Raw genomic sequence first — 22,065 nt, 5'->3', positions numbered from 1 at the left:
TTGTAACAGTCTTAATTATAATCAATGACCAGAGATGAACTGCCTAATCACCAGTTGCTGAACATAAAACAACAGTCGATTGGAGGAACAGACAATTTGTTCAATTAGTTAAAAGAAAATTTAGATTACAATATAATATTGCCATAGAATAGCAGTTATCCATTTAATAAGAAAATGTTTAGATTGCAACACAAGGTCCCAAATGACTCCTGAATTAAACGCCTGTATAGCTCCTGCACCCTAAAGCAACATCTTGAAGGCAATTATCTCAGCTCTCTGTGGGCGAGCAATGTTCTATCTCAGCCAAAATGCAATGATGGAAAAGAACGTAGCTGAAACATCCCAAGATCTGTGCTTATACTGATTGCGGCATCGAGATAGCGACCGTTATAAGGAAAATAAGATTACGTGCTGTTAAACACTTCATCATGATGTTTAGTGGTTGTTAGGGGAAAAACCCTAAGTCATATATTCACAGAGGCGCTCGGCCGAAGAGCGCCGACCGAAAAGCTGCTCGGCCAAGAAGTGCCGACTGGAAAGCCACTCGGCCGAAGAGCGCCGACCGGAAAGCTGCTCGGCCAAAGGATGCCGACCAGGAAGGCACTCGACTAGAGGGCGTCGACCAGAGCGCGCGCCAAGAGGTGCCCCACCCAAAGCTGCTCGGTTAGAAAGTGCCGACCAAAGACAGCGCCAAGACGCTCTGCTAGAAGGTGCTCGCCTAAAGGGCGCCGACCAGGAGTACTTGAAGCAACCCCGCCACAGGGCGCCCCATTGGGCGACCAGCTCGGCTCGGCACTCTTGCCGAGCCGATGCCTTAACCAAATGTTTAACCTCCGCCTAAAGTCCAAGGGACTGACAACTCCTACGGCTTGCGACCTGCCACTATCTCCAAGCCATCAAGGCATAAGATCTTCGCAGGTATTCGGCACGACCTGCCATTAATGCACGAGACTCTCTCAAGTCTCCGATGCACTCAGTCATTTAATGAACACGGCCCAAGACGATCTCCGGATCACTGAACCATCAGAGCGCATGGCTCTACCTGACCGCCGGTTCATTCGGTAATAAATGCACTTACCATCCACAGACCCCAGGCCCGCTACGGCCGGCGGTTCAACCACTCCAACAGGTCCGATCGACCGTGACAACTCCCTGATTCCGGTCTGATTCGGCCTTATTTTCCACCACGCCATTAATGGGCCAAATCGTGCCCAATTATCACATAACAGGACAAACCTCATGTCACCTCCCAGGTAACCGAATCCTCTTATAAAAGGGAACCTGGGGGGAAGAGGAAAGGGGGACAAAAAAGCAAGAGAAAAAATCCGGAGCTGGAGAGAACCTTCCTAGACCGGGGGAAAAAGGAAGAAAACAGCACAGACACAATTGAACACAAGATTCTGTCTTCTCCACATACTCTCTTCCCTGCTCTCTCCACATACTTGCCCCCTCTGACTTAGGCATCGGAGGGCCGGCGCCGGGGAGCCCGGCCACCGGCTTTTTTGCAGGACAGGACAGGACTGGACGCACCACCCCTCTTCGGACGCTCCCACGCCCCCCGGCGGAGGACGCAGCCAGCCGGCGCACCGCCGTCCGCCCCCTGCAGCAGCGGAGCTCCTCCTTCCCTGGCTTCACGGCGGCCCCCGGGTCCAATTTCCAGCAACAGTGGTTAAAAAATATATAAGATGACCAAAGAAAGATTAAAAATTACATACTTTGAGCTAATAACTCGAGACATATTGATTTAGATGGCTAGAAACCTAAGAGCTGGCATTTGATAAAGCAATGCAAACTCTTATCTTGCTGAGACAACCCATTGGCCTAAAGTTGACAGATCTTACAAGCATAATAAAGCCAATGTGTGCAAATTTAATTTCATTAGAGAAACATAAAAGCTTAGAGCCCTGTTCCTTTGATGACAAGAAGAAACGTTGATGCCTGGTCAAAGAGCCTGCATTGTTTTTATCACAATGTACAAACTAGCAAAGTGGATCTAATCCATCTAAAGGAAGGGGTTAGATGAGTTGCCTAACTTGCACATTGTTGCCTGGCCTAATGACTTCAGTCACAATGAAAGGGATTTAGCTCATTAAAAATAATAAGATTTCCCCCAACAATATTTCCCCTCGTCACTTTCTTTGTCCAAGAAATGCCATTGCCAACGAAAATAGCAGCATCTTTGCCTGTGATTACTAAAAATCATCAATCCTCTCTTCCTCACAAAGCTTAAAAAAATATAAATTTAGAGCCCATCAGGCCAGCTTTCTTCCTTTGAATAAAACAAGCAAGAAACTGACCAGATCCAGTCATGAGTGGACCCTTCCGCTACCTTCTTAGGCTCTGGAAACATTTAGCGAGAAGAAGGGCTCTTCTTCCGGGTTTTGGGACGGAAAGGAAACAGTCTTCGCTATGTTTGTTTTAAAGGGGGGTGTTACAAGGAAAACAGCCACATGATGTGGGGCCAGAGAATTGAGAGCTGCGCTGTGCCTTCATCTTCTGTGCTTGCTCTGAGGCTCTTTGTACCTGCTTCGAATGCTGCAGCTGGGCTGCTGCTCTCCATTCCTCAGCTCTCCTATGAACAATTGCCATTCTTTTCATCAGCTTCTCTTCCAAATTAGATCTCATCTTCTGTATCTTCACCTGCAGACATAAATGACCAATCAGTACTATAAGATACATAGAATTCATGAGTACTGAGTACTGTGCACCGATGAGAAAATTTTGGTCTCTGTAGAAACACCCCAAAACAAAAGAAAAAACAATCAGTGCAAGAAGGTCAACAATCGATAGTTGTTTATCATTCTACCAATGAACATTAAGAACATCACATTTTTTGCTATTATCCGCTAGATTCATACACTACACTGAGCTACACCATGCAGGAAGGAAAGCACATTGAGTTGCTAGTAGTTGAATATACTACATTTCAAAGAGACCCCACAAAGATATGCATGACTTCAGTAGATAGGGGGAAAATTCTGAAAAATAGGTGTCGTCCTTTCTTTAAGAACAGCATAAATTACTCCATCTTCAAGCAGAAGGAAACAATAGATTGAGTCATCCCAAAAAAGCACGAGGATACTCTCATACCGAGACCCTTCACATGGCCGAGTTGCTCCAAAAATCCTATTGACTCTGAAGAACATCAATCCAAACTTTAGTATTAGTCTAAAGGAAACTGAAGAGAGTTTAATACTGCATATGAGTTGGAGGGAAGTGGAGGCAAATGCAGACACGCGGGAAAAGGAAAGACAGCATAGAGAGAGGTAGGGGCTCGAGGAATCGAAACAACCAGAAATCAGCATGCTTTCCAGCTCTTCAAAATAATTCAAAGCTATGGTCAGGTATCCAGCAAAAAGACACTGAGGTCCATCCTGTACTTAAACTATTTAAATAGAAGGACATGGAGATTTGTGTCATTATGGAAAAGACAGAACACTACCCCATCTTTCATCAAATTTCATCCTGGTGGTTTTCTCAAAACAAAAGGTCATCCTGGTAGAAGAGGTCCGTGATCAAATGCAGAGAAACCAGTAGTCCAGGAGGGTTGGGAGAATTAGTATATTTGGACCAAAAAAAATTGGATCTTTTTGAAGGCACCACTCTGTATTCACACTCACCACCGCAAAGCAAAGGCATATATATAATAGAATAAAGGAAGGATGGAGATGACGTTGTTGACATGGGAACGTCAATGTAGATTGCCAGAGTCGCAGAGAACAAGGTTGGAATTTAGCGACCAGTGTACATAGTTCTCGAGATATTCTATAGATAACTATCTGTGTCAAAAATTTTGCTCAGGAAATTCTTGAAACTGTGAAGAATTCCTCCTAGGTTTGTTAAAAAATTACAGCAAGTTGCTAAGCATTCTAAAGATCTCAGGTGTTCATATTTTTTCACCATAATAACAAGGCAGAATCCGTAGTAATTACAAATTCATAGGCAAATTATTTTTGTAAAGTATATATACAATCTCATTTTGCAAAATCTTGACCACTATGGGAATGACATAAAACGTTCCTCCAAGTTGATAAAATTTTTCTGTGTTCATTTCAGAAGAAAAAAAAATATCTGCATGCATTAATAATTACTTTAAGTCACAAAATAGTCCCTAAGGAGGGAATCTTTAAAATAAGTTAAAACTACAGAGCCATTTAAAATTTTTTTAAAAAAAAGCAGACAAATTTCCATCATACTACCTCCAACTTTCTAGACTGTGCTTCTGCTTTAGCACTCTGAAGGTTTACCCAGGCTTGAATTTTTGCTTCTTCTCTTTGATATCTGGAAAACAGATAAAGAAAAGAACATAACATGACACTGAGACATTGGATCTTAAAACAACAACAATGCAAGATGCTGCATTCCAAAAGAAGCTCATTCTGAATTTTATTTAAGCAATTCACCTGATGCAGCGCTTGTTCTTCTCCTCCTCTTCCCATGCCGAAGCTCTGGATTCAGCAATGCTCTTCCTCCCACCACTTGTCTCAAAATGCCTTAAACTCTTTGACACCTCCTCTTCCTCCTCTTCCCTTGAGCTCCAATTTGAAACCAAAGAATCGTATTGAGCACTGAGCTCAAGCTTGGCAAAGTGGCAGTCCTTGAGTTCGGAGATATCAATGCCGGTGTTACAAGGCACCAAAAGGCCAGACCTGCTAGCTGGAGTGTTGTGTCTTGCTGGTGAAGCGCTCTTAATAGGAGTATGGCATCTCGACGTGGTCGAGCTACCTAGAGGAGTCATCTCCGTTCCAACATCTCTGCGAAGAACCTCGGCAGCTACTTCGGTCGCCGCATCTTTCATGGGTTCGCAGAATGAGCTTCTGAACAGAAAGCTTTCTTTGGTGGGCTCCGAATGGCGAAAATTTTGGAAGATTGGTTCTACATTGTCCGTAAACTTATCTGCAGCGAAATTTTGCAAAGAAGTTTACAATTTTGAGGATCAGGGATCAATTAAGAAAAATAAGAAACCTCAAACTAATGACATATTCATTGGGTAAAAGGTGGGAGAGAGAGAGGTAAGTAGAGGGAGGGAAGAAGAAAAACAAGGTTCAAACAGCTTGAGACAGCAATAAAAGCTTTCAACATTTTGTCCTACAACTCATTGGGAAGAGAGAGTGCAAAGAGTACTAATAGAGGTGAGATGACAAAGTTACACAAAGTTCACAGCATTTACATTGAAATTAACTCCATTAGCAGAAAAAAGAGTAAGCAAAGTGAGCTAAATGAAGAAGCAGTATTCTAATCTTTCTAAGAACTCATTGGAATTAAAACACAGCTGAGAACTCCCATTATCCAAAATGGAAAAAGGTTTCTTTTTCCTAGCATTTCACGAGAGATGTATATTTTTGGTTTGGGGAATAAACGAAAAAAGCAAAGTTTATTGGTATCAACCTTTCAGAAGCACTTCTGATGAGGCTCCATGAAAAGCTACATTTGCGTCTAGAGGCATCACCGTTCCATGAAAGCTTGGGACAGGGGCACATGGGGCCTTCTCCTCGCTGAGCCTCGCCTTCTCTGCAAAGGCATCACCTTTCTGGGGGAAGACATCGTTTTGCCTGGAAACCTTTGATGGTTCTGATGGTTTTGTTCCATGGGCTGGTGATTCATGACAGGAGCTACTGATCAACCACTTCTCTGCATCATCCCACTTGGAAGGAATGCTTTTCCCGGAGAGGTGACCAGGACTGGAGCTGAAGACAAACCTGCCAGGAGTGGAGGGAGCCTCCAATCTTCTCTGCCCCAGTGAGCTCAACCCCTGTCTTCTCCTCTGAGATGAGACCTCAAGGAAGCCTCTGCTATCACTGCTGCTCTTGGTGGTCATTGGGAAAGCCTTCACAAATTCTGAAGTCTCCTTAAGGTTGAGCTTGCAGAGAGGATCAGAGAAGGTGTCTACAAAGGGATTCTCCTTGGTGATGCAGTAAAAGCTCGAGTCACCTTGAAGAGAATCCTGAGGCAAAGAAAATTCAGAAGAATCAATTAGCTGATGCCTTGAGAACAAGTTGAAGAGAGTGAGATCTTTACCCTCCTGGTAGATGGGAAAACAGATGAAGCTTGCAGGTATGCTGGGGTCTTTAGGTCCATGGCGGAGAGGCTGGAGGTGATTACTGATTTGGGGCTGGAGGAATCTCTGGTCTCTTCACTTGCCTTCCTGAGTTGAATCATGTTTTCAAGTGAAAGCTTAGTTTATCTTCTTTATTTCCCTCCCTCTCTTTCTCCCCCTGGAAAATTGCCAGGCTTTAGCAGATGAGAACAGAACAGCTGCTTCTTAATTGTGACCCTAGTGGCTTTTCCCCGACAGTCAGTCACAACAGTAGCATTCCTTTTGTAGAAAGCACTGCCAAAGCACCTTTGAAGGTATGTGGAAATGGATGGCTCTATGGAGTTGATAGAACTATAGCACAAGAAGAGAAGCGAGGTGAACAAGAGCTAATATTAAAAGAAGGAAGCTTTGGGAGGTGATATACCGTAAGAAGGATAGTTTGAAGTCTTTGGGGAAGCTTCTTGTTTGGCCCTCAAATGTGGTCCAGAGGCTTATAAGAACCAGCCTTTCTTTAATTTATTAAAACTTCCTTCCTCCCTTTGCCTCCTTGAAGACAGCTAGTATCATTGCTTCTACGCTAACGATGTATAATATAACCAGGGCCCAACTTAAAGTGATGAGAGAAGGGTAGTGATCGATATCACCATGCACAGACAGAGAAAATTAATGGTGTGAATTCTAACAAACAAGAATCCTGTAAGCCAGTCCTTTGAGTGAGCTGTTTGAGTTTGCCCTGTATATGGACAAGAAAACAAAGCGGTTTCCAATGTTTATCTAAGGAGGCAACTTTATTTTATCTACTAAATCCTCAAAGTCCACGAGCGAGATGTCCGATGCGTTTCGAGGCTCAAGATCGCCATGACTGGACTGGCTGCTGAATTTACCCTTTTAACCAGGGGGTGACACCTCCCGGAAACATAATGTCCTTTTTGTACCCGAAAAAATGAAATAATGTCCTTTCCGTATTTAATGAACCGTATAGTTCCCGGGAAGGGAAGGAGGAAAGATATGTTCAACCAAAAAAAAAAAAAATATTTAGTAGGAGTTTCTGAGAAAAAAAGTTTTTTTTATAGAAATAATATTTTTATATTTTTTTAAAAAAATATGAAACATGAAAAAAAATTACTTTCCATCAGCTAGAAATTAAAAATATTTTTTTAAAAATATTCTTAAGTTTTTAAATAAAATGGAATGAGCTTGTTTTTTATTAAAAGTAAAATATGTATTTTATATAAATTTTTGTAAAAAATAGATGTTCAACTAAATATAATCAATATGAATTTTTCTATGATCAACCAAATATTATATTTAAATATTAATTTTTTAAAAAAATATTTTAATAAAAAATAATTTTAAATATATTTAATTAAGCTATAATTTTCGTTTTAACCACCAAAAAAAAATAATTATAAGAGACCAATATAGCAATTTTAAATATCAAACTGAGCTGCCTCATTATGGAACTTTTCCCAGCAACAATAATGAGATAATTGGAAGTCACAATCATGGCCAGTAACACAACATGACCCTCAAGTATGATCCTTAACTTATTTTATAATCCGGTGTCAATCATCCTGTATGAACGGTTGTGATGGACTGCGGTTTCCTAGCTGGGAAAAATAAAAGACAGCAATTTCGCACTCTCCTTGCTACCTAAATCAATGATTGCTACCGACGAGGGGTAAGCTGTGTTGCCAAATGCATACAAAACAACACTTTAGCTCATAGTCATGAGCTCTGATGCCTACAGGGTGGGGACAATCTAAGATATTGACACCGGCTTTTGAAAAGCCCTACAGGGTTCAAATGAAAGAGACATTGGAAGTAAAAGACAGGAAGAGTGTTTGATAAGAGTTCTTAGTTGTGTTGCGTGATGTGCAGCGACGTCTTAAACCAGCAATAGTATTTGTTTAGAATATGAATATTATTGAATCAATCTCCAAAATTCATCATTCATCAGATCCAACTCAAAGTCTTAAGCCAAATTTCTGCATCGACACCCATGTAGCATCAAGCAGCAATGACAAACTTATTGAGGATTAACCTTCTCATAACCAAATGAACTGAACATCGATATGAACATTGAAGTAGAAAGGCAAGTACATTTTACACTAGAAAATGGCAGAAGACATTGAAGATATTGAGTACAGAGAAGCATACAAAAATTACATTCAAAAAGTCATAGATATTCAAATCAACCCATGAAGGACTCACCCCACACTTACATTTACAATCTTTCCAAATTTGGTACAGATTTGAACAAAACTAAGCTGCTGCTAGTTGCCTAACTAAGCAGCTGACCCAAAATAGGCATGTGTATCAGCACATTTTGGATTCAATGGGTTCGATAAAGTATGGATAAGATGACTGCTGCACTGATCAATCCTTTACATCTGTAACACCTTCTGAAGATATCTGGAACCGTGCTTCAGCTTCTGCCAAACATGGAGAGCTTATTACTTTACAAATGCGCTCCTCTCCCCTTCCCTTGCGAAGAGCAAGCCTGGTTTGTATGACAAAACAAAAAATTCAAGGAACGCATGAAGATAAAGGCACAAAAGGGAGAAAGATCATGAATTCATCTCAGTGAAGGACCTTGTTGTAGAGGCATGCGCCATGATGTTCCCACCAATAGGTTTGATTTGTGGCCCGGCAAATATCGCAGACCCATCTACTTGAGCAACAACTTGATTGGTGATAACTACCGCAACCCCAAACTACATTCAGATATAGCATTAAAGGAAATGAGCATGCAGAAGTAAAAGAAGGTGCTCCTGCAAGTAGGTCCATCTAATGTAATAAGGTTGATGATATATTCTGCCTTCAGAATTGGTTATGCGAAGCTCTACCTACCACCATCATATAGTAGAATTGGGATACTGAAGGGATTTGGATCAAACTAGACAACACTGAGTTTGCTTCAGCATTGAACTGAAAAAAATGATCCCCCCCCCCAACCTTCTGACAAAATAAAATGAAATAAAATAAGAAAAAATAAATTGATGACTATTACCTCATCTGCCAACTTCTGAAGGCTCCTCAGGAACTTTGCCAGATGCATTTGCCTTGCCGACAGTTCTCCCCTTCCAGAAAAATCTGTTCTGTAAAGAGCTGTGGCACTGTCCACTATCATAAGAGCAAACCTACAAAGTATAAGCTCCAAATCAGCAATATCTGAGAATATTTTAGATGTTATATTTTGACCACACATAATGGAATGACTTTTCAAAGCTGAAATGATATGTGAAGTGTAAGAATCTTCAAATTATTGAGAAGGCCAAAATGATAGGATAAATTGCTAAACCAGTAGTTAATATGGAGTTAATTAAAAAAATAATCATAAGGCATGAAAATTAAGGGTCTGCTTGGTATTATTCTTGTTTTTGTATTTTTGCTTCCGTACAAGTAGGTGAAATCCTAAAGAGACTGATGTCGGAGATAGCATTTGCATGGCACTTCTGCCAGTCCTTGCTATAATTTTCACTTTTTTCTAATATACAAATCTTTGCTGCCAAAAGTTCTAAAGGTTTTACAAATAGTTTAAAAAACAAAAAGGCTTCATCATGCATACTTGGTCAGTTTAGTTCAATTTTCATCTTGGGTTTTTGAAAACCAAAGTAGGCAACAAAAGCAATAACAAACAGGCCTGAATTTTCTCCAATACAAATAACTTGAAGATGAATATTTTCCTTCATTTCAGAATTTACAATCCAACTGATGAACAACATACATTTATATGTGATAATAATTAAAAAGTCCATGATATCATATGCCAGCTAGAAATTATCATTCCCTTATGGTTATTGTGATGGTGTTAGAAGTCATCTAAAGCATTGCCATAATCTGAGTACAAGTAGGACCTTGCATATTGCCTCCGCAATCTTTATCTCTATCCACCTATCATGACATCTAGTGATTTCTGTCTGCACAACCACTGCACTTTTCAAAATCCTCCTGTGAAATCAGTGGCTTGAAGCCAAGCATTTTGGAATGTAATTACTATCTCACAACTGAACTATCTAACCATGTAAACTACTCATTTTAGATGCAGAGTCAGCACATAATGAATATATTCAAATAAATATTTCAGGACCAGTCTTTACCCTTATATTTTCTATAATAGTTGTTTAGCTATGCACTCCCTTCAAGACAACATGTAATGGTTTTTAACTACTAGATAACATATTCAATAATAATTTGGTACATAGTAACATATTGAGCTATTTCTTCTCTAAACAATTATTGAATGGAAAAAAGGGGGGAAATGTGCAAATGGCATCTAATGATTGAAAAGAGGATTACACATCAACAAAGGAAGCAAGCATATCAGATTAGATAGTTCTACAACTTAATATTGAGTGTCTGAATCCTAATTACTGAAGCTATATCTTAACGCAATATATAGGAATGCATGTGTGAAGGTCACATATAAGTACGTCACAGAACAATAGAGTAGACAGAAAAATAGAGCAGTCCACAAGAGAAGGAACATGCCTGGTTTCCACCATCATTGAAGCTGCTTCCAGCAAGAGCCTTGATTGATGGTCAGTATTATATGCTCTTGCATAAGCTACATTCTCCAGAACATCAGCACCATTCAATCCAAACCTGTGAATGTTGAACATATACTTGTCAAAAATCCAGTGTCAATAACTGAATGCTTTATATTGCTACAATGACATCCATAATACCTATCTGCAATCTGCAAGAGTCTTTGTGGCCTGAACGTGCCCTCTGCATCAATATACATTGCCTTCCCTTCACCACCACCTTGATCCAATGGGAGCTGCAAATAAAATTGCCAATGATTAGGTCATCCATTCTCTCTCTCACACACACTCACTCACATACACACGCACACACACAAAGTAGAACATTACTCTCAAGAAATAGCAGCTAAAGAACAAAAGGAAAAAAACAAGTACTTTAAAAACCTACAGAGTGTGAGATACATGGGTGCAAGTTTTATCTCCCATCTTTGTTTTCAACCAAGGCTCATACATATGAACTTTTAAATATTAGCACACTTTGATTAGGTTACCAAGTCCAACATTACACGTCTGACTTGGACACAAGCACAAATATCAATGCCAAAATAAATCAAAATTGGTATGGAAAATTAATGAATAATCAAGAAAAATGTCAAGAGCACATATCACAGAAACCACAGTTAGCAACGAAAGACTGCTTACCTGACAAGTGACACAAAGAGTGTGGCACAACTGGGTCTTTCCAGAGCGAAACTCACCATATATTTCAGTAATGGACCCTGTTTCGATTCCACCTGTTCCCAGCTGACCACGGTAAGTTAAAGAAACACAAGAAGTATTTCTAACAATTTAGCCATCCTGAGTTACTCTTTCCCATAGAAAAACTCTAAAATCTATCAATAAGAAAAGTACCCTCCAAAATCTTATCAAGATCGCTCGATCCAGATGTGATTTGAATGATTTCAAGCCTTTGCGCATGAAGCTGGCTAGCACTAGTAAAGCCCAAGGGAACCAGCTTCGAAGCTGTCAAAAAACGATCCATAATTATTTCTGTTATTTTTTGTTGATGATGTAACTCATTTGTAAGACAAAATTGTGCAATTACAAAACAATAACATGGACCAGAAAGATGGTATACCTGCTTCAATGATCTTGTCAACTTTTGCCTCGCTTAACCCTTTAATTTGCAAGAGATCTTTTCTTGGTGAAAATGCAACAGATTCCACAGTACAGAGGCCAGCATCCTTCAGCTTTTTTACATCAAGGGCTGCTATCCCAGATGCCTAGGTAATACATAATGATAGGACGAATAAATATAACCGCTAATGGAGAGATAAAAATACTGAACTATGACCAAATGTTTTGATGAACAGGTATAATTTTATGTGGCATTAACATTTGGAATAAGTGAGAATGCATACACCACAATTCACATGATAAACAAATGAAGCTTAAAGCTTATCTCTTCCATTGCAGATCCTAAATCTGTATAAGGAGGCAGAATCAGATGACCTATGGCTATGTTCTACCTAGAACCTATTATATAATGTTCTATCTGTGGCGAGGCAGGTTTCTCCTATTGTTTCCAGAACATAGGAATCATAAGAAGACTACTCAAATGGGTAAAAGATAGACTCATCAATCATACATGCAGTAGGACAGCAGTGGGGATTATCCTTTTCTTCCAGTATAAAATTGTAATACAATTTACACTGCCATAGACGAAATCTAACACAATGTATCCAGCACAAAATAGAAATTGAAATGGCATCTTTGTATGAACTTGGGCTTTCATATTTAAGTTAGTATCATCTCTGATACATTGTACAATATTTGTTAATGCTACCCAGATTATAACATTTTTTGATGGCCGCAAAATAGTATATTTAATTGCATAATAACAGATAATATTTGTGTTAGCTGAAATATTTGGTATGCTTACCGAATGACTTGTTAACGGACTTACTGAAGATGTTACTTCTATGATGGTTATTCAAAATTTGAAACTATTTGATGATAGCAATTTTCATAGATATATATTGTCTTTGATTATACGTAGCCCCTCACTAGCACCAGTTACAAAAGTTGAGCTATGTAACCATGTAACTGAACTTACTGAAGACCCTATCATTGCAGGACTTGTCCTACAACCAAAATGACCGTAGGACAAGTTGTAGATTGAAGCTAAAATAACAATGCTGGAGTTGCATGATTTACGTGTCCTTATAAGTCTGTTGCAATTTTCAAAATGCTATACCTTGATGTACAATACCAGCTACAAGCACAACACAGCAGAAAACTTCAGTTGTGGTACCCAAGGCAACTATCCCTGCTACAAAAAATCCTTGCAAACGAAGAGGCCCTAAATGCATAGATATTGTATTACATGTTTTTTCTTAAAAATTTATATAACCCTGTGTTCATGCATACCATATTTTAGAATATTCAGAGGTTGGCATGCCAAACAGTCGGAAGAACTTGAACAATGGGCACATGTCCAAGTTATTCTGCTCAGGGCAAATTTAAAACTCAGGATCAACCCATATCTGCTATTACACTTATAATCAAGTGAAGTTTGGGATTAACATGCAGAAAGTGAAATCTTCAAATTTGGCAAAAATTCAAGACGAGGTCCAGAAAACATCAGAGTTTGACAAACAATGAGGAGGCACCTTTTTTTTTTTGTTGGGGAGGGGGGGGGGGGGGGGGTAGTGGTTTGGTGGATGACTAAACATACAAGGATATTGCAATTACAAGCAAATATAGAAGGCTTCTTTATATAAAGAATTCAACAAAATGTGAACATAGTTATACAGTTACTGCTTAAAATTCAAGAATAACTGGAGATGGTTCAACAACTCAAAGAAGTTTGTGATTATACAGTTGACCATAATTTGCTCAACTGGTTAAACTTGTCCAAACCATAATGGTGGATAAATAAAAACTTGGATTAAGAAAACCCTATTTCAAGTTTAGTAGCCATAGCCCATGCAACTAACAAGAATTTTTGACAACTCATTTCAAGGTAACTGATTCTCTCTTGGACAGATTAAAAAGCCATTCCACATGCAAGAAATTGGGCAAACCCATTCATTCAAAGAATTAAACAAGCCAGGTGAAATATGCAAGGACGTAAAAGAAAAGAAATAGCCATAACTGGTGCAAGAATTTTATGTGTTCATCAAATTAAGAAAGAATATCATGGTCACACGAATAAGAAATGCGTTCAAGAAAATGGGGGAAAAACACTATTGAAATATGTAAAAGGAAACATAACGCAGCCACGAAGAATCGGATGAAACCAGTCAAGATCCCTAGGTTTCTGAATCATATTCTATAGTGAACTCAGCATAAAAGATCGCCAATATAGTGAGCTGAAACCTATCCCTGGCATATGATAAAAGAAGAGAAGACGTACGCATGCAATCAAGATGCTTGCAGCTAATGTAGACCGAAACCTGAAGACATCCTTCTCACAAGATACGATTTTGCCTTCAAAAGAGAGGGGAAAACCCAACCCAGAGACCAAAACAGATGATACCCATTAGCATGCGATGCTGGTGGGAAGTACAGATATAAAGATTAAATCTTGACTTCGTAAACATGCCCAAGAGGGGAGTAAAACCCTTGTCTAAAGAGAAATTAGGCAATCCCCGTTTGCTTGCAAGCACTGCTGGATATCAAGATCCAGGAAAGGCGCAACCTTGATGGGATCCGGTGGCAGTGGAATAGAAATCTAGGGTTTTGTTGTGGAAAAACAGGGTTTTAGAGAAAGTGCGGGTGGGTTCTTGAGAGAGAGGAACCTGGAGCTGCTCGATAGGGAAGGGGCCGTGCTGCATGTCTTCGATCTCTTGCTGTTCCTCCACCATTTTCTGGCGTCTCTGCTGCTGCGCCGCCATGGCTACGGACAGAGCGAAGAAGGGGGAGGAGATGGAGGGGGAGAGAGAGCAAGGATTCAAACAATTCTAGGGCGCCAAACGCCTACAAGAGATTCACAAAATGAGTTGTCCTACTCCGACCGGGTGAAAATAATATCACTGCTTTTAGTCCCTCCAAGATGGTTTGTTGAATTTTTGACTCGATCCGCATCCAACCCGACCCGTATCTGCCCTTACGGCCTTACCCAATTTGATCACCACCCCTGCTCCAAGATGTTCCATGTGTCTAGTTTTATCAAATTAGTAGAAAATGTATATATCTTAAGGATTTGTTTGATTTTGGACTTCTGTATGGCCATAATAGATCAAGTTGTTGTATTTAAGTCTTTATACATTTTAAATAGTGTTCACCATAAGTTGGGCTTGGGCATAGAAGAGATCAAATTTTAAATAAGGCTCGATCTGAATCTCGATTAAAAATAATAGAGTTTAGGCCTAAGGCTCGCCTCGTGATCAACTCTAATTTTAAACTTGCCATCCAACTTGCTAGTAAGTCACAAATGTCTGGCCTAGACTGGACGCAAGGTCAGCTAGCGAAGCCAAGCCCCAACTTAGGATTCCCCTCAACTGCAAGTTTGGCCTTCTCAATCTTTATTCTCACATCCAAAATATAAACAATTCGATTAATTGAGGAGACTTGACTCAAGCTTAGATTAGGGTTAGTTTACCCTTGCTCAACCTATGAATGCAACTAATTAAAAATTAACAACTCATTTAGTTTGAGGAAAGAATTTTTTCTCACTAAAACATTTTTCTCACTGAAAGCTGATGTCATGGATACATGACGCTTGAAAAAGTGGTTTTTGCATATTTGGTTCACTATAAAAAAGTGACACATTTTAGAATGACTTATATTTATTTGAGCATCTACTTTCCTAAAAAAGTTATATAAAATAGTTGTTATGCCTTTAATAAAGAAAAAGATCTTATCCTATTTTATCTAAAAGCTTAAGGATATTTTTGAAAAAAAAAGTTATCCTAATTTCCAGTAGGAATTGAATCTTTTCATGTCCCACATAGATTTTTTTCATAAAATATGAATATCTTGTTTCCATAGGAAAACTACTTTCCCATGTTTCTCCTTTACCAAGCACGATGCATCTCTTCATTTTTTTCATTGACTCCATTTTCCCCCTTCCTTTCCCGTGAACCAATGAGTCCTAAGTTTGGGGTGGGAGAGACAAATAGCCTAATTAGATATATGGTAAGGTCGGGCCTTGAGCTAGGTTTGGGCTTAGTTCTAGGTCTAATTCCAGTCTTGATTTTTGAGCTTGATCCAGGCCTAGGCTTCAGGGTGGGTTTGAGCCGAGTTAAGTATTGATATGAGTCCAATCTGAAGTTTCATCGTGATTTTATTTTAAGTCCAACCTAATTTGAATCACCTCAGGCCTAGTCTATAGCCCATTCCAAAGTGTGAACAGTTCAAGAGGCTAGCCTAGGCCCACTTCTAACCCTACTCCCACCATTTTAAGGCTAGGGAAAGGTTACATATACATAACCTTATCCTCTGATTTTCATATTTTGAATAGTTATAATGGAGCAATCTTACTGTTGTGCCAAAGCTCATTCTTATTTTACTAAATGTATATTATATTTTTTCAATTATTGCTCAATTTTCTCAAATAAAACGAACGATGGATTTCTAGCAAAAATCAAGTAAAATTTAATTTAAATTTGCTTTCTTATATTTATACATGACTTCACCAACTTAACCGGGTGACATTATTATAGATTAATTTAAAATTTGGGCACTTTTGTTTAAGAGATCGTAGTCATCAAATTTCTCCCATGTAATAATAATCCTCCACAATTTCCTCCCGCACGAACTGCAGGGAATAAAACTTGCAAATATGCTCATCCAGGGGTGGTTCTATATACACCCCCCCTATTGCTCAGGACACCCCCCAAAAATTAAAAAAAAATTAAATACTCTCTACACCCCCCCATTTGCTAAGGACACCCCTAAAAATTAAAAATTCCTAAATTACCCCCCACCCTCCCCACCCCCTCACCTAAATTGCTCTCTACACCCCCCAAACCCCCCCCCACCCCGCTCTTCCCCTCCAAAACACCCGCCGGCTTCTCCCTTCCGCCCAAAAAACCTCGCCTCAAGCACCTCGCCGGCGGCCAAACCCCCTCCGTCTCCCTTTGAACTGTTCCGCCCAAAGCACCTCGCCAACGCCCAAAACCCCCCCGTTCCCCCTTCTCCCTCTCGTCGCCGGCATTCTCCCGATCTCCGACCACCTCGCCGGCTTCTCCCGGAACCACCTCCCCGGCCATCTCCCGAGCAACGAGCACCTCGCCGGCGCCTCCACGACCACCTCGAGGTAGCTCCCCCCCCCCTCGCCTCCCCAAATCGTTCGGCACTGGTTCTTTGAACCAGTGCCTTCGGTTCGGCCCCATGGGGCCGACCCGCTGCAATTGGCACCAGAAGCCTTCTGTTCGGCTGCACAGTGCCGAACAGAAGGCTTCTGTTCGGCTGCACAGAGCCGGACAGAACCCTTCTGTTCGGCTGCACAGTGTCGGACAGAAGCCTTCTGTTCGGCACTGTTCAGCCGAACAGAAGCCTTTTGTTCGGCGATTCAGTGCCGAACGGAGCACGAACCGTGAAAAAAAAAAATTCGAAACAAGGTGGAACACGTACCTTTGCGGCCGATTCTTCGTCCCAAATCACTAGTTGCTTGTCCATGCTTCGAATGGGGCTTAAATCTCCTTCAAAGATCGCCTAAACGATGTAAATGGATCGAGGGGTTTAAGGGGGGTTTGAGGGGTGTTTTTTTTTTTTCTTTTCAAAACGAAACGGAGGAGGAGGGAGGGGGGGTGTACTGAGAAAATTTTAAGGGCAATATGGTAATTACACTAAAGGTTAGTTTGGGTATTTTCTTTTTGGTTTTTGGGGGTGTCCTTAGCAATAGGGGGGGTGTATATAGAACCACCCCTCATCCAGGGGTAGTTCTAAATACACCCCCCCGATTGCTCAGGACACCCCCCAAAAACCAAAAAAAAAATACCCAAACTAACCTTTAGTGTAATTACCATATTGCCCTTGAAATTTTCTCAGTACACCCCCCTTCCTCCTCCTCCATCTCCTCCTCCGTTTCGTTTTGAAAAGGAAAAAAAAAACCACCCCTCAAACCCCCCTTAAACCCCTCGATCCATTTACATCGTTTAGGCGATCTTTGAAGGAGATTTAAGCCCCATTCGAAGCATGGACAAGCAACTAGTGATTTGGGACGAAGAATCGGCCGCAAAGGTACGTGTTCCACCTTGTTTCGAAAGTTTTTTTTTTTCACGGTTCGTGCTCCGTTCGGCACTGGATCGCCGAACAAAATGCTTCTGTTCGGCTGCATAGTGCCGAACAGAAGCCTTCTGTTCGGCAACGCTCTACCGAACAGAAGGCTTCTGTTCGGCTGCACAGTGCCGAACATAAGGCTTCTGTCCGGCACACTGCAGCCGAACAGAAGGCTTCTGTTCGGCACTCTGCAGCCGAACAGAAGCCTTCTCGTGCCAAATCGCGTGCCGTGCTGAATTTTGTGCCGAACAGATCCTCTGATTCATTAATTCTTGATGATAAATTATTTTATATGTAGGGCTATGCTACAACCGAATCTAGTATAATTGGATCAGAATTTGTACTGGATTACACAAGCGAATTTACAACTTACGAGGTATTATAATATATTGTGCAATTTTGTATTAGTTTAGCGAGCTATTTTTACAACTGTGTACTTACATAAATTGTTTAATGTATAGATCTTCAAGAGTAGAGAGGACTTGTGTAATTGGTGTCGTGAAGCTGGGAGGCGAAATGGTTTTGTTGTTGTAATCAAATCATCCGATGCAGGTACCATTTCTAAGAAACCCAGAATTACGTTAGGTTGTGAGAGGGGTGGGACGTACCGAACCACAAAAGAAAAGCGAATAAAGACTGCCTGTGGGACAAAGAAGTGTGGATGCCCTTTTGCATTAAGAGGAAAGAAATTGGATACTGCGGATGATTGGATATTACTGGTCGTATGTGGAGTGCACAATCATCCCGCTGCAGAGAATCTGGAGGGGCACTCATATGCAGGGAGATTATCTGAGCAGGAGACGGAATTGTTAGTGGATATGTCGAAGAGTTTGGTTCGTCCAAAGGACATATTATCCACATTGAAGGAAAGAGATGCCCTCAATGTTACGACTATCAAGACTATTTACAATGTACGTCAACGGTTTAAGGTTGCAGAGAAAGCCGGGAGGTCTGAAATGCAACATCTATTAGGTAAATTATCAGAGGCTAAATATATTGAGTGGCATAGGAATTGTACTAATACGGATGTTGTGCATGACTTATTTTGGGCACACCCTGGCAGCATTGATTTGTTCCGTGCATTTCCCCGTGTGTTGATAATGGATTGCACGTACAAGACGAATAGGTATCGTCTTCCGCTCTTAGAGATTGTGGGGGTGACATCTACTGACATGACATTTTCAGTTGCTTTTGTATACTTAAATTCTGAGGGGGAAGAAAGCTATACTTGGGCATTAGAGAGATTGCGCAGTGTCATAGCTGATGATGTTTTGCCTGAGTTGATTGTTACAGATAGAGACTTGGCTTTGATGAATGCAATTCATAGAGTATTTCCTACTGCTAGACATTTATTATGTAGATGGCATATTAGTAGGAATGTTTTGGCCAAGTGCAAAAAAATTTTCGAATTGAAGGAGAAATGGGATAAATTTATTATGAGTTGGAATGTACTAGTGCTGTCCTCCACGGAAGACGAGTATAATGATCGCTGGAGTGCACTACAGAGAGAGTTCGGTACCTATCCAGATGCACTACAGTATGTGTCAGATACTTGGCTGAGCAAATACAAGGAAAGATTTGTTGCGGCGTGGACTGATACATGCAGGCACTACGGAAATGTGACGACAAATAGGTATCACAAATAAAGACTCATTTAAATTTAATTTGCCTCAATTCTTATATCTAACTTTCATTTGTTTACTAGGGTCGAGAGTGCACATGCAAAGCTCAAAAAGCAGCTTGGATCAAGCCAAGGAAGTTTCGAGTCATCTTGGACTAGAATACATGGATTGATTGAGTTACAGCACAGCTCTGTTAAAGCCTCATTGGAGAAGAGTTTATTGGTAGTGCAGCACAACTTCAAGCCAGCTGAATTCAAAGAGTTGCGAGGTTTCATATCTATAAGTGCGTTAAATCATGTCCTCGCCCAATCGAAACGAGCCAATTCAGTTGGGTTTGATGATTCAAATTGTGGGTGCGCTATTCGACGCACACATGGTATACCATGTGCTCACCAGATTGCGCGGTACAGGGTGGAAGGTCGGCCCATTCCTCTCGACTGCATAGATCCTCATTGGAGGAAACTTGATATTCTGCCTACCCCCCCCCCCGTGCAGCCAATTCAGTTGAGTTGTGATGCAGAGTTAGATTTGATTGCGCTACGATTCAAGAAGTTAGATGGGGCTTCTCAATTGCAGATGATCAAGAAGTTACGAGAGATTGCAAGTCCAGATAGTACACCTCTTTTAGAGCCTGCAAAACGGAAGACCGGTTCACGTGGGCGCGCTTCACTGAAGGTTGATACGTCTACTCGACGTGACCCGTCTGCGTTTGAGTTGGTTCTATCTGGACAGGATAGTTATTCACCTGGTGTTGAGAAAGTTACCATCCGCAATCCATCTACTCAGATTCAAAAGAGACGGCCCAAGCAAAAGGTAAGTACCAAATATTTATTTCCTTACAATAGGTATCACAACGTCTACAGGACGGTCCGTGCCGTGCCGGTATGTCATGTGCCGATACGGGACATGTCGGGACGTGCCGTGCCGAGATGTGCCGATACGGGACATGTCGGGACGTGCCGTGCCGAGATGTGCCGATACGGGATGTGCCGTGCCGAGATGTGCCGATACGGGATGTGCCGTGCCGAGATGTGCTGATACGGGACATGTTCTGCCATTGTTACATATTTTCTATCATTTGATATTATTTGCAGATTTTTCGTACTAGAGCCCAGTCACATACGCCCATTATCTATATTGATGCTATTCCTTCTGCCTTGAGACCATACATCCAGCATATCAAGGATGTAAAAGCTGATGGGAATTGCGGATTTAGGGCAATAGCTGACTTACTGGGATTTGGAGAAGATGACTGGGTGCGTGTTAGGAAGGATTTATTGCAAGAGTTGCAATGTCATTCGGACCACTATCGCACATTATATGGTGTGGAAGGGACGATTGCTGAGATCACTCATGCATTATCATATTATGATGATTGTCCACCATATGACAGATGGATGACTATGCCGGACATGGGTCATCTTATAGCATCCTGCTATAATGTTGTCCTATACCATCTCTCGTTGCAACAATGTCTGACCTTCCTACCTCTCCGTTCTGTGCCAGTACCTCTTCTATCCCGCAAAGATATCGCTATCGGATTCGTAAATGGAAATCATTTTGTTGAGGTACTACGTTCACAACACTTGCGAATATTTAATTTTGCTTATTTAATTTTGCTTATTTATAATTTTGTAGCTATTAATATTTTCTTATTTCTAATTTTGAAGGTGTTCTTGTTGCCGGGACATCCCGTTCCGCCAGTAGCGACCAACTGGCGAAAATATCATCTTCCTTGTGCTACCGGATGGGAAAATTCATATGAAGCACGGATTCAACAGTTCAAAGAGAGCATCTCACCTAATGTTATAATTAGCGAGACAGTAGAGTTAGATTGATTATTTATATATGTACAATTTTTGAAAGTTGTAAATTTTTTGGGGCTCTTAGAGTCATGTACTGTGAAACTCCATCATCAGCTGGGAATACATATGACGACTGTTGTTTCCGTTGAGATTTCAGATGTAAACAGAAACATACTTAAGAGCTGGTGGGAGCAAACAAATCAAACAGGGGAACTAATAGACCTTTCTGATGTACAAGAACTTAACGGTGACAAGCTTGAGCAGATGATTAACACATTTGTTGGAAAAGAGGGCTCTGTGATGTTCTTGGTTAAGAGGTTAATCGGCTGCCCTCTCCTTGCAAGGCCAGGTCTTGCCACTGGCACCCTCTTAGGCTTTGCTGCCTTTTTTGGAGGGGAACTTTGTCCAGGGTCAGCTTTGATTGGAACAACATTTGGAGGTACCTCAGGGGGAGGTGGAGGCAGAACATCAGTCGTATCAGATTCAGGGTCAAACCCCCCACGGGACTCCATCTCCTCAGGGGGAGGTGGAGGCAAGACAGTAGAGTTAGATTGATTGTTTATATATGTACAATTTTTGAAACTCCATCATCAATATAAATCAAAAAATATCTGTCTTCGCATTGTTAGATTGATTGTTATGTGCACTGTTATATTTATGTAAAATAGAACGGGCCAGGCTTTACAAAGATTACACGTAAATGTACCAAAAATATATATTTTTCATTAATATCAAAGGCTTTACAAAGATTACAAAGGCTCCATCATCAATCCCTATGACGCCATCGTCGACGCGTGTACTGCTGTACGTCCGAATGAGAGGGTCCTGGATCCAAATGAGAGGGTGCTGTACTCGGGCCAGGCTCATCACCCAGAAGTACC

General features: G+C 40.9%; 3 protein-coding genes across 3 annotated transcripts; 1 reads left to right on the top strand and 2 right to left on the bottom strand.

Moving 5' to 3' along the window:
* Positions 1–1,849: 1,849 nt before the first annotated feature.
* LOC103714829 (uncharacterized) lies at positions 1,850–6,805 on the bottom strand. Its single transcript, XM_039134331.3, has 6 exons — positions 6,462–6,805; positions 6,019–6,388; positions 5,389–5,944; positions 4,404–4,896; positions 4,200–4,281; positions 1,850–2,640 (listed from the first exon to the last, which is right to left on the bottom strand). Exons 2-6 carry the CDS (start codon positions 6,157–6,159, stop codon positions 2,419–2,421), a joined length of 1,494 nt encoding a protein of 497 aa, XP_038990259.2. The 5' UTR covers positions 6,160–6,388; positions 6,462–6,805; the 3' UTR covers positions 1,850–2,418.
* Positions 6,806–8,130: 1,325 nt separating this feature from the next.
* Positions 8,131–14,584, bottom strand: LOC103714830 (DNA repair protein RAD51 homolog). The gene is made up of 9 exons (XM_008802256.6): positions 14,331–14,584; positions 11,666–11,810; positions 11,440–11,550; positions 11,230–11,321; positions 10,729–10,823; positions 10,532–10,645; positions 9,051–9,180; positions 8,633–8,754; positions 8,131–8,540 (listed from the first exon to the last, which is right to left on the bottom strand). Exons 1-9 carry the CDS (start codon positions 14,424–14,426, stop codon positions 8,417–8,419), a joined length of 1,029 nt encoding a protein of 342 aa, XP_008800478.1. The 5' UTR covers positions 14,427–14,584; the 3' UTR covers positions 8,131–8,416.
* Positions 14,585–17,418: 2,834 nt separating this feature from the next.
* On the top strand, positions 17,419–21,456 carry LOC148702634 (protein FAR1-RELATED SEQUENCE 5-like). The gene is made up of 6 exons (XM_089927383.1): positions 17,419–17,718; positions 18,056–18,133; positions 18,219–19,390; positions 19,463–20,192; positions 20,474–20,947; positions 21,050–21,456. The coding sequence occupies exons 1-6, from the start codon at positions 17,674–17,676 to the stop codon at positions 21,215–21,217; spliced, it is 2,667 nt and encodes an 888-aa protein (XP_089783509.1). The 5' UTR covers positions 17,419–17,673; the 3' UTR covers positions 21,218–21,456.
* The last annotated feature ends 609 nt before the right edge of the window (positions 21,457–22,065 follow it).

The sequence above is a fragment of the Phoenix dactylifera genome, chromosome 15 (genome assembly GCF_051530095.1).
Source record: "Phoenix dactylifera cultivar Ajwa chromosome 15, Ajwa_hap1_PhDact_Kaust_v1.1, whole genome shotgun sequence".
NCBI classification, from domain to species: domain Eukaryota; kingdom Viridiplantae; phylum Streptophyta; class Magnoliopsida; order Arecales; family Arecaceae; genus Phoenix; species Phoenix dactylifera.
The sequence above is the reverse complement of the archived record's forward strand: the minus strand, read 5'-3'. Positions and strand labels throughout refer to the sequence as shown.